This window comes from Antechinus flavipes, chromosome 4 (assembly GCF_016432865.1).
Source record: "Antechinus flavipes isolate AdamAnt ecotype Samford, QLD, Australia chromosome 4, AdamAnt_v2, whole genome shotgun sequence".
NCBI lineage: Eukaryota > Metazoa > Chordata > Mammalia > Dasyuromorphia > Dasyuridae > Antechinus > Antechinus flavipes.
In genome coordinates, this window is record NC_067401.1 from 82,880,004 (window position 1) to 82,893,082 (window position 13,079).

Sequence of the window (13,079 nt, forward strand, 5' to 3'; positions counted from 1 at the left end):
CATAAGTAGATCTAAAAATCACAGATGTAGAAATGATAATTGAATTCATGATAAGATCACCAAGGGGAATGATTTAGGGTGAAAAAAGCCTAAGACATAGCTCTGGGGAATAATCAATTAGACCTTTATCAGAGAAACTTGTTGCAATGATTCTCCCTTCCCCATATTCTATAAATCTATGCTTTTCTCTCTAGTTCCAATATTTTTGAACAATTTTCCTTTATTCTTTCTTGAAATAAAATTGTATTCAGACTTTTTTGTTTCATTGTGATTTTCTTAGAGCCAGTGATTCTTTGATTGCTTTGCTAAGTCTGTCTTCAAGGTAAGATGCTTTGGTTTGTAATAATGTCATGTGTACTTTCACTTATGTTGTCTTTTGACTTTACTTTTATATATTTTTGAGTTCTGTTGCTTCCATTCCCTGGTTCTCAGACATCCATTAGTTTATTCAGTTTTCCTAACTATTGTTCTAAATAATTGATTCTATATTCCAAATTGTCTCTGAGAGCTCTAATTTTTCTCTTTAAGGTAAAAATGAATGGCAGGAATGTAGAGTGCCATTCACTTTTCTGGAATTATAGATGCGACAGTTTTATTCATTCCCTTTTTTATAGCTTTCTTCTTTGATTCCTTAACATTTCTTTGTTGTATTAAGATCTATTTTTCCCCTTACTCTTTTCTAAAGTCTCTCTTCTAGATTTTCTGTCAGGTTTGGTTTTTTTTTTTTTTTTTTTTTTTTGATGATTCCTTTCTTTTCCCCTTTCTTTGACCCATTTGTGATATTTTGAGATAATTTAGAGGATAAGGGTTTAGCCACAGGTCTCAGATGCTTTTCAGGAAGCTCCTCAAAATGATTTTCTATAGCAGATCACATCTTTCCAGTTACAGTTTATGAGGCAATGAGGTGGTACAATGTATATCATGCTAAAAACTTGAGTTCAAATCTCAGATACTTAGCTAGGTGATTCTAGGCAAATCACTTAATCCCAGCCTTTGTTTCCTCATCTGTAAAATAGGGATAACGTTATCATTTGTTGTGATGTTCAAATGCCAAAACATGAAAGCATTTTGTAAACTTCTAAGTATTATATAAAATGCTTGATAATTTTACAACTATGATTGCCTTAAAAATTCAGGCAATTGGATAAGATATTTTAATTGTTTAAATGTTTAATTCTTTTGTTTGTTTTTGATCTTCTACAAAGAAATATTTGACTAAGTAGGGCAGAACACAATGTTACAAGTTTTCCTCTGACAAGATGTCTCTTGTACAGTGTTAAAGTCATATAAGATTCCTTGATAAATATAACCATAGAGTTAATATTGTTCAATGATTAACTGACTAATAATAGAAACGAGAGCAAACAAAATGAAAAATGGGGCCACATAATAATAAATTTATCTAGAGTGTTTATAATATGTGAAAAAACCCTTTAACAAAAAGGCTAGGTGGGTAAATGGGTACTAGATTTTGGAGAGTCTTGAATTAGGAAGAATTTATAGTTTTTGTAATCTTGGAGGATGGTGATTGTTTTTCTGTGCCTTGCACATAGTAGGTGCTTAATAAATGCCTGCACATTTTAATGGATGCATTGCATTAAATTGAGCTACTTAATAGTTTTTAGTAGAGAGGAATGAGTGACAAAAAAGGATGAAAATATTTGATTGGATATAGGATATGAGATAAAATAAAAGGAGACTTTTGTAATAGTCTAGGTGAAAAGATATAAGCAATTAACAAAACATGGGAGAGGAAAGGATTGTTGGAAGAAATATTCATTAACTTTAACATACATATGGATGCATATGCACACATTATTTTACTTCAATAAAATGAAAGCTTTTTTGAGGTTTTTTTTTTTTCTTTGTATTCTCAAGGAAACACAGTGTCTGGCATCTTGTAAATGCTTGATAAATGTTTGACAGAAATAACTAATCTTTTGTCTGCTAATTGGATGTGTGGACTGAGGGAAAAGACAAGAATGATCCCAAGTTTTAGTTTTGAGAGATCGGGAGGGTAGGAGTGACACTAACAAAAAGAAAAATATTGGAGTAAGTGGGCAACATTGGGGGAAGATGTTGATTTCCTTTTTAGATATGTTTAATTTGAGTAGCCGATACTATACCCAGGAGTTATATGGTTTTGGAGCCCAGAAAATAATAGCTTGTTATCTTTCGTGGGTGTTTTAAATAGAGTTCTATTTTTGTAAAAGAGATGATATTTCTGTTATATTTTTTTAACAACGTTTTCATTCTAAGCTTAACACATACAAAATAAAATAGGCAATTCCATATACGTAGTAGAACAACAACAAAAAAAGAGATTGTACATGAAACTAAAAATCTCTCCATATATGTACAGCTTACTTTTCTTTCTAAATATATAATAAACTTATTGTGTACTTTTTCAAGTTGTCCTTCCTGCTTGTGACTTTTTCTGGCTGTATATTCTCTTTTGTGCATTAAAACATTTCAGGGATTCTTTTCTTTCTTTCTTTTTTTTTCTTTGTCTACTTTATCTCCACATCTGTTGTTCATCCTACCCCTTTTCATATTGAAAAAAAAAAAAGGAAAGAAAAACAAAGCTCTTGTAACATATATAGTCAGGCAATAACAACTACAAAACCACAATGAATGTATATAAAAGTATGTCTTATTCTGCATCTTGAGTCCATTAGCTATGTATCTGTTCAATAGATATTTAATTCAATAGTGCACCCCTTTCAATGTTGAGGTACTCTGGGAAGATTCGTTGAAGCTCTTTGTGAATTTCAATGAGGATTTCAAATTCAATTCAACATTTATTAAGTGCTTACTGTATGTCAGGCACTGTGCCAATTGCTGTGAATACAAAAAATAAAAGCAAAAGACAGTCCTTTTTTTCAGGAATTGACAGTCTAATGGAGGAAAGAACATGAAAGCATAAGTATGGTTCTGGACTCCTAAGATAATTCTTAGGAGCTCTTGAGTCTATTTCCCTTGGGAGTCGTGTGTGCCATAGTGTTGGATCTTTTACTGTTGAAAAGCCAGAGAACATGTATTTCCAAAGTAATCTAGACAGTGATGGACATGATCTGAAGATTTCAGTCTCAAAGATATGTAGATGGTTCTTGAGGTGAATTCAGTTTTTTACAATTGGGAAAGACCTCTGTGATTGCCATCATCATGATAGACTATAACAGTATGGCTTTCTTTTGGGAAGAAATCCCTATTAAAAAGCATGTTGATGTATACATATATTGTATTTAACTTATACTTTAACATATTTGATATGTATTGGTCAACCTGCCATCTGGGGGAAGGAGGGAAAAAGTTGGAACAAAAGGATTTGCAGCTGTCAATGCTGAAAAATTACCTATGCATATATCTTGTAAATAAAAAGCTATAATAATAATAAAAAAGCATGTGACATTCTAATTGGTTTCAAATGCTTTTCAGTATTTTTGCATACACAAGAAGAAAGTGTTATATATTTCTATGAATAGCAATATTTACACCAGGGGAAGGAAAAACTTTACCTCACTAACAAATTAATTTTTAATTGGGGTGATTGGAAGAGAAGATTAGTGTTATATCTGTAGTAATACTGGGTAATTCTTCCCCTTCATCCACATATAGCAGAGAAAGTCCTGAAAACATTTAGTAGATTCTTCTCTTCTATAAGGGAATGGATTTGTGGAGACCTGGCTTGACCATTCCATCAAAAAGATTCTCTCCTCAAAACTCCAGGATATAGCATAGTGTCCTAGGCCATTGCTTTCTACTGTTTGTAGGTTTGGTATAAAGGAGAAGGAAAGGGATGAAGTTGTGTAGATACAGGGGCATGGAAGAGGGAGAAATGTGGTTTAGCGGGTTAAGAAGGATGTCATATCTAATACCTGGATTAATTCCATGCAGGAATATATATATATTTCCCCCTCCACAGATCTGAGAGGTAAACTATCCTATGTTCTTCTAATTTATTTACAATATCATTATTTTTGTCTAGATCATGAATCTATTTTGACCTTGTCTTGGTATATAATGGTAAGTGTGGGTCAATACCTAGTTTCTGCCATACTAATTTCCAATTTTCCCAGCAGTTTTTGTTAAAAAGTGTATATGAATATATATATATATTTATAAGTTTATATATATATTTTATATATATATAAATTATAAGTTTATATATATATATATATAAATTTAAAAGTATATAAAAAAATATATATATATTTTGTTTTCCCTTTTGTTTTCATTCCAGCAAAGGCGATGAGGTTGGGTTGTAGATTTTGGATTAAAGAACTGCACTAAACTTCCTTGGTTCTACACGAATACTTTCAATACCTTATTGATTTGGAGGTAAAGGGCAAAAGCTTTGCTCTCCAAACCTGGGGACAATTTTTTGAATGCGATTCATCCAATATTTTGAAATCTCTGCCTGGATTGATTAAGAGATTGATAAGTCAGCACCTCATATTGAATGTGTGTGTGTGTGTGTGTGTATGTGAGAGAGAGAGAGAGACAGACAGACAGACAGACAGACAGACACAGAGGATGTTAATGTGGCAATTATACAACTAAATAAAATGTGTCTTTGTAACAGTGAAAACCTTGCTATTGATTTTGGGGAAAATAATCTGTGAATATTAGCATATGGCATAATTTAAAATTATCACTATGGACTATATGCAAAGTTAGATTATCTGATTAAATAAGAATTCCTAAATTCTTCAAGTTTTGTAGATCAGAGAACACTAGCGAAAAAAAAAAAAAAAGCTTTGATTTAATTTAATTGAGAAACTTTTAGTTAGGTTGTTTATTTAGCAATGAGTCTACATTTACTTTTTTTTTTAAGTATGCTTTTTTCCACATGAAAGACTTTTGTCTATTTGTGTGGTGACAATTTGATTTCTGTTGGAGGCTTTTGGCTAGCCATTTTCTGTACTCTAGGCTGTCATCTTGATGAAAAGCATTTTGGAATCATGTAAAAAGCAAACCTTTGCTTTCCACTCCACCTCCCCCACTTTTCAGAGTCCTTTGGCGTTAGCTCGCTCATGCTTTGTAAGACTTTAATAGTAACATTTCTGTGCTCTGAGTCTGTGGCAACTCAGTAAGCTTTCTGAAGTTGCTTTCATTCTTTCAGATTAGCTGGCCTTCCCCATGGCTGACAAAGGCTCTTGGGTGCTGGATGAGTTGGCAGTAGTGGTTGCTATAACTTTGGTGTTCTAGATGTAGCATTGAGTGCCTGAGAATTTGCCTTGATGAAAGGCATCCTGTAGGAGGTGAACTTTTGAAGTACAAGTTTTGGGCACTTTCTAGGATGTAACAGTGGACTCTCCATTTATTCTTTAGTTTTTCTACACTCTCTGTTGCCTTCAGGACAAAATGTAAGCTCTTTAACTTGGCATTGAAAACCCTTTACAATCTGACTCACTCTTGCTTTCCTTTCCAGACTTGCTGAATGCTATTCCCAATACACACCATGCATTCCAGCCAAAATAGTCTATTTGCAATACCCCAAACTTGGCATTCTGACTCCTGCCTTTGTCTTTGCAGAAACTGGTACAATTCTTGGAATGCGTTCCCTCTTCACCTCTGCCTTTTATAATCCCTTGCTTTCTTTAAGGCTTAGCCATGTGTCCTAACCTATTTAGCTGTTAAATGTTTTCTCTCTCTTTAAATTATTCCATATCTGGTTATTTGTTTAAGTAATAATGATGATGATAATTAAATAATAATGATAATGATAATCATAAGATAAATAATAATAATGATGATGATAATAGTGATGTAGTGCCTCCTGTGTGCCAGGTGCTATGCTAAGTGCTTCCAAATCTTGTTTGATCCTCACAACAGCCTCAAATGGTAGAATCTGTTGTTATTCCTATTTACAAATTGGGAAACTGAGGCAAATTGAGGGTAAGTGACTTGTCAGGTCAATCAGCTATTAAGTGCCTGATACCAGATTTGAACTCAGGTCTTCCTGCCTTTAGTCCCAAGCAATCTATCCACTGTACCACCTAGCTGCCTCCATGTTGTATCTTTCAGAGTTAAAATGTTTAATAAATTCCTAGCACAGGTGAATTCCATGCTGAAATATGTCTTTGGGCTGAGTATAAGGAACCCAGTCAGTGGCACTTCTTGAATGCTAACTTTGTGGAGTGTTCATTAGGCACCAATGAAAACTGTTTGCTTCCAGATGTTTTGTGGTATTTGAGGGAAGAAGCTGGATCATCAGTTTTTTTTTCTATATCACTTATGTTTAGTATAATGATAATCCAATGATCATCGAGCAGCAGAGACAATGGCCTTGGGTTTTGGACTTTTTCCAGATTTCATTTTCATTAGGTTTTAATTAGAGATCATTACGTAGTGTGTTTGCCAACAAGAATAGAATTTACCATAGTTAGAAGCCAACTAAGGGAGACAAAAAAGCTACAACCCTGAGTGGTTAATAATAATGCCCAATTACATAGCACTTTATAGTTTACAAAATACTTTCCTCATCACAATATTAATCAGATAACCACCACACCATTAAGGCCCACACCACTCTAACCTAGACTATTGTAACAGCAGCCTGCTGAAAAGAGGACTTTTGGCTTCTATTCTTTCCCTAATCTAATATAGTCTTCCCACAGGTACCAAAGTAGTTTGCCTAAAACACATTTGATCATGTCACTGTACTGCTCAAGGAACTTCAATTGCTCCTCATTGCTTTTAGACTAATATACAAACTCTTTAGCTTAACAAGGAAAGTTCTTCATATTTTGGCTTCAAGCTGTGTGCTACTCTATCTTCTCCTTAGACATACATACTCTCTACACATTTATTCCCTTTACAAACTTTCCCTTCTTACAAAAGCAGCCTTTTGAACTTAGTACTCTGTTTCTCACATAGGAGCCTTTTGTCTCCTATGACAGAAATATACTCCTTTCTTAACCTTTTTGAATCATTGTCTTCCTCCCAAGATTTGCCATCTCCTGTGGATTTCTTTTTTTTCACATTAGTGCTCATTTCCTTTTCAGAGATCATTCGCATGCTTGTCTGAATCTTGTTGACCCCAAGAGAATACAAGCTTCTTGAAGGCAGGGACTATTCTGGAATAATTATCCCAATTTCTGTTCGTATACATCATTTGAGTCCCCAGACTGTAGCTATTACATCTCCTCTCAGGGTTTTTAAGAGTCATTTTGATGGGCTTTAGGGGAAGTTATTTTTTAAAAAATATGATATCTCATGAAATCCCATTGATTTTTAGTGGCTATCATTTAGTCACCTAGACTTACATAGCTTTTAGAAAGGGATACTCAGGCTAGAAGCTGGAAAATGAAAGGATGTCCATCAATTGGAGAATGGTTGAGTAAATTGTGGTATATGAACATTATGGAATATTATTGTTCTGTAAGGAACGACCAGCAGGATGAATACAGAGAGGATTGGCGAGACTTACATGAACTGATGCTGAGTGAAATGAGCAGAACCAGGAGATCATTATATACTTCAACAATGATACTGTTTGAGGATGTATTCTGATGGAAGTGGACCTCTTTGATAAAGAGAGCCTTAATTGATCAAAGATGGACAGAAGCAGCTACACCCAGAGAAAGAACACTGGAAATGAATATAAACTGCTTGCATTTATGTTTTTCCTCCCGGGTTATTTATACCTTCTGAATTCAATTTTCCCTGTGCAACAAGAAAACTGTTTGGTTCTGCACACATATATTGTATCTAGGATATACTGCAACCCATTCAACATGTAAAGGACTCTTGCCATCTGGGGAGAAGGGGTGGAGGAAGGGAGGGGAAAAATCGGAACAGAAATGAATGCAAGGGATAATGCTGTAAAAAATTACCCTGGCATGCGTTCTATCAATAAAAAATTATTAAAAAAAAAAGAAAAAGAAAGGGATACTCAAAAAACCAATTGTACAAAAACATCCTTCAAAAGTCTCTGATATCTCTTCCAAAAATACATACAAGGGAAGATTGGCTGCAGACTTAGAGAGCATAAGGAGGCATCTAAATTGATAAGAACTTTCCTCATTTTATCAGAGTGATTTTGTTGATTCAGATACACATTTCCCACCTGGTTGGGGTTCTAGGGCATAGAATTTGAAGACTGACTTACTTTAGTTGAGGTAATTTTATTGATTTATTCTGTCCATGTCCATTCTTACATAGGTTTTCACAGTTCAATTGATGCTTTTTTAAGGTACTAAAAAAATATTAGTTCAGATTTAGGTAGTGAGCATACAATTTTCTAGATTCATATGGTGAAACCATTTCAGCATCTTTGACCAGAAGACATGTGGACATGAAGAGTTGAACATAACTGAAAACTGAACAGCAAAAGAAGAAAAAATGGACTAGATAATTAGAGCTATTTACTAGTTGTAAAAAGAGAGAAGGAACCCAATAAATGGAAAGTGCTTAAGTTGAGACTACCTCACCATTTATAAGGCACTTTGTAAAGAAAATTCCCACCTTTGTGGTTGATTTTTTTCAACCTCTAAGATTCTCTGGTTCTTTAATTCATGAATAATTTTCTGTTTAAGAAATGCTGTTTGAAGATGAACTTTCTGTTCTGGGAAGGGTGAGAAGTAAAACCATTAATCAGGGAGAGAATAAACCTCTATCAATTCATGAGTCTGGTAGCCAGAGGTGACTATAATTTTTGAGCTCAGCCCAGAATTACTTTTTTTTTTCCATTCCTTTGAGTAGATTGTTGAACTGTGAATGATCTGGTTTATGGGGAAAGAAAAAGGTTAAGATAGCAATGTCATTTTATTGGAAGAAAGAGAGAGATAAAAATGACCTTTTATTCCTATCTTAACATCTCACCAATTCTTTCTTTTGTATGTAATCAAGATCTGTCATAGGTTGGTTGGCTGAAGAAGCAGGATTGTTAGTTTTTATGTTCTCTTGTAGTGAAAATGATCTTTGGAATTATTATTTTGAGGAATGGAGGAGATTTTAATTCCAGTTGCTCACTTTCTTATTGAATCAGCTAAATGGTGCCAAGTTCAAATAAAATTTTCAAAAAATCCATTCCATATGTGCAAAGTCTTATGTTAGGCACAAGGTTGAAAGTATGATAAATGTTTCTTGGATTGAATTAGATCAAATAAATACTTTATGTAAAGAAAATTTGATGAAGAGATCTGAACTTATAAAGTTAATTAAGAAATGCTTCTTTGTTTTCCTTTGCTTTAAAAAAGTTCTTTGTCACAGTTTTTTTTTTTTTGTATTTCAAAAAAAGTTCATCTAGTGCATAAAAATTTTTGATTTGATTTACATATACTTTTTCAGGAATATTATATCTGTTATATAAAATTAGGCATATTCATGTGAAACAAAACTCTACTTTTTATAGATGGCTACCTTTCAGAGTCATTGTCATTATCCACAGAAAAGATAATTTTACATTTAATGCTTTGGCTCTCATCAGTTCTTTTGGTATTACAAAAGCAATTCTGGTTTTAATGGAAACAAACCTAGATTGAGCTGTCAGCTCAAGATTTGGATCTGTTACTGACTGATACCTTGGAAAAGACTCTCAACTGCTCTGAGACCCAGGATTTTTTTCCCCAGTAAAATAGGAATAATGATGATGATGATGATGATGATGATGATGACAAGGATGATAAAGCATTCATATCTCATAGAATTATAAAAAATGTTTTATAAGCTTTAAAATATAGTATGTGAGTTATTCTATTAGTTAAAATAACAATAAATTAGCATTTATATAGCATTTTAATTTTTGTAAAGTGCTTGAGAAATATTATCTCATTTGACCTTCTGGGCTTCTAGGAAATAAAATCATAGCATATAAACCAGTTGGTTTCATGGTTTCAAATTGCATTAGGTCCTGCTGATGCAATTGTGAGATGGTTTTCACATTGCAGCATGGAAGAGTGGACTTCCTCCTTGTTCATCTGAGTTCAGTAGCTTTTCCTTATCATGGATATAGCTTACTTAGGTAGCATTACCTTTCAGCCCTGTCTTCAAATACTACAGGCCTGCAAATTAGTTATTCATCTGTGAGGTTTATACTTAATCTGGCTGTTTAATACATGCTGAGTGCTATTTTCCCCAGTTGGTTTTCTTCTTGAATCTGCTTTATTTTTTATATTATTTTATATTTTTATATTTATTTTATCTACCTTGAGTGGAGGGATTGCTTTATTTTTGGTATTTTTGTATATGTTTATATCCATCCCTATATGTATGCCCTTATGTGCTGTTGTTCAGGTGTATTTAGTCATGTCTGATGATTCGTGATCCCATTTGGGGTTTTCTTGGTAAATATCTTAGAAGGGTTTGCCGTTTCCTTCTCCAGCTCATTTTACATATGAGGAAACTGAGGCAAACAGTATTAGTGACTTGCCCAGGGTCATCCAGCTGGTAAGTATCTGAGGTCATTTGAACTCAGGAATATGAGGCTTCCTAATGCCAAGGCTGGCATTCTGTGCACTGTAGTGCCATCTAACTGATGTATGCAATACATATAGTAGACAATAAGTAATTATTGATCGAGGCACTAAGAATATTTGTCTGCCTTCATTAAAAAATCTATTATTACAGCATAATATAGAAAAACATGTTTTTAATCTTCCAACTCTAAAAAATTTGGAAGATTTGAGTTCTATTCCCATCTGCCATCTACTTGCTATGAATTAAAAATAAATAATCATATAATACTTTAAGGTTTGAAAACTATATATATTGAGTCATTTATATGTGATGTTCAAGTAATTTCACTTATTTGGATCAGTTTCTTCATTTTTTAAATAAAAGACTTGGGGTAGATGAACATCTAGTCCAATTTTTGGATCCTCTGATACTGTTGATTTTGTGAAGCTGAAAAAACTCCACTTGTCAGTAAAATTTAGTAAGGAAGTCTCAGCCACTTCCTTTGGCCTCTATCAGTAGGTAATAACTAGTTGAAGAGTTCAGGGACAAAGGTGGAGTAGAGGCTTCTCTTAATTCCACACCTGAGTAATTGCACAGTTGGCGAAAACTTCATCCTGGGGTCATTAACAGAGCTTAAGTGTTCCCTTCTCTTTTCTGTTTTGACATTATAGATATATAAGTTGTAGAAATTACATGACTACCATGACTCTTTTATACTATATATAAATTATAAATTATGCTTAAATTTTGATGCAATGTATGTTTCTTCTTATCCCCCTCCTCCCCTTTTGTTTTAACAGAAACAAGCTTGGCAGGATCATAAGCGAGAATGTAAATGCCTTAAGAGCTCAGAACCCAAGTTTCCCCCTGACTCTGTCAGACTTCTTGGCAAAGTTGTGTTCAAACTGGTAAGTAAAACTTAGGAAACTTGCCCAGGAGTACTTTTCATAATTGCTTTCTTTTCTTTTCTTATTATTTAAAATTCACCTTTTAAAGCTGATGATTAAGCTCAGATTTGGGAGGGAAATGGCTTATACTCAAGGTCATTTTTTTCCCCAAGAACTTGTATGCTGTGGCTTTGGAAAGGCCTTTGTAGAAGGGCCGACAATGAAGAACATAATAAAGTCCATATTTTTCCCCTATCTCGGAATGGGGGATAGAATATCATGACTTTGCTCTTAAGTTGAACTGTAGATATCAGAGCAGTGTCTATTACTTTGACCTTAGAGTTTTCCATTGTGATCCTGTCTCCAGCACTGGAATATAATAGTATAATATAAAGGTACCCCATCCTAAGTCTACCCAGCACCTCCATTAGTTATTAGTTATTTTTCCACCTTCCTTTTAGTTATGATAAAAACTAACATTTATAAATGCTTTAAAATTGCCAAAAAGCTTTACATGCATTATTTCACTTGATTCTCACAACAATCACGACAGGTAGGTACTATTAATACTCTTACTTTACAGATAAGGAAACTGAGGCTAAGGGAGATTGCTCAAGGATACACAGGTACCAGGTATCTAAGATAAGATCCAAACTCAAGTTGTCTTAGTCCAGCATAATATTCACCATGATACTTGGCTTGTTCATGCTACCTTATAGCCAATCAGGCATGTCTCTGCTACAAAGAAAAGATCATGTCTTAGCATATTTAAATAAAGGGATGATTTAGAATTAGGAAGACTGGGATCCCATTTTGTCACATACTGATCATGTCCTTTAATCTCTCAGAATTCATGAAAACTTTGTAGACCCTATGCCATGGAAAAGCTTCTCTATACCAATTAAATTATAGGTATAGACCCAAAAAATGTCAACTTTGTCTGGATTCTCAAAAAGAAAAGTTAAAAAAAAGATTTAATGAGTTATAAATCTCTTTTAAAAGACATAAATAAAGGAACAAACAAACAAAAAGAATCGGATCTTACTCCATTTCAATTCTACCTGATATATAGGAATATGGCTATTTCAGGTAAGATTGTCATAATAAAACAAGTTTTGGTTGAATGATACCATATTTATATATTTTTTACTCTTTAAAAGTATATATATATATATATATATGTATATATATATATATATATATATAATTTGCCTCTTTGTACCTTTCATGTAGTCACTTCCTTGAAATTGTGCCCAAAGTAAGCCCTGATTTAGAGAAAACTAAATGTCTTGAATATACTTAGAAGACTAACCAGCTTCCCCTACATCCTTAACAATTCAGAAATGTCCTTTTATTTACTCTTTATTTGATCAGTTTTTAATCTTTGAAGTTGAGTTTCATGGGCTTAAAGCTGCAGCATTACTACACCTTTATGCATTGAAAAAAATGAAAGTAATACTTAGATATAGTTGATTCTAACAAAAAGTCAATGGGGGCTGAGGTATAATTTATACTGTTAAGTTGTTACTAATTAAATAGCTGAACCCAATAATTTAAAGAAGTCAGTGAAGTGGAAGGAAGAGAATCCTGGGAAGCATCTGCCTGCCAGACTTTCATTAGCAAACAGTCGCCCCCAAATGATGCTTAAGTATTGGAATTCTTAAATTGACTATGGTGTTTTTCTTTTGTCCTCTCTAGCTGAGAGAATCATCTTGTGCCTCTGAAAAGCTCTACTCCTTTTTTGATCTGGAGTCAAGTAAGTGACCATCAACTCAAACTCCCAAAATA

At 33.6% G+C, this 13,079-nt stretch overlaps 1 protein-coding gene across 1 annotated transcript in view; it reads left to right on the forward strand.

Annotated features, from left to right (window-relative positions):
- The window catches only part of SMYD3 (SET and MYND domain containing 3), a 1,009,300-nt gene that overhangs the window by 207,704 nt on the left and 788,517 nt on the right, over nt 1-13,079 (forward strand). Inside the window, exons 3-4 of the mRNA XM_051993450.1 lie at nt 11,205-11,312; nt 12,990-13,047. Coding sequence (XP_051849410.1) covers nt 11,205-11,312; nt 12,990-13,047 — 166 coding nt within the window. The remainder of the gene's footprint in view (nt 1-11,204; nt 11,313-12,989; nt 13,048-13,079) is intronic.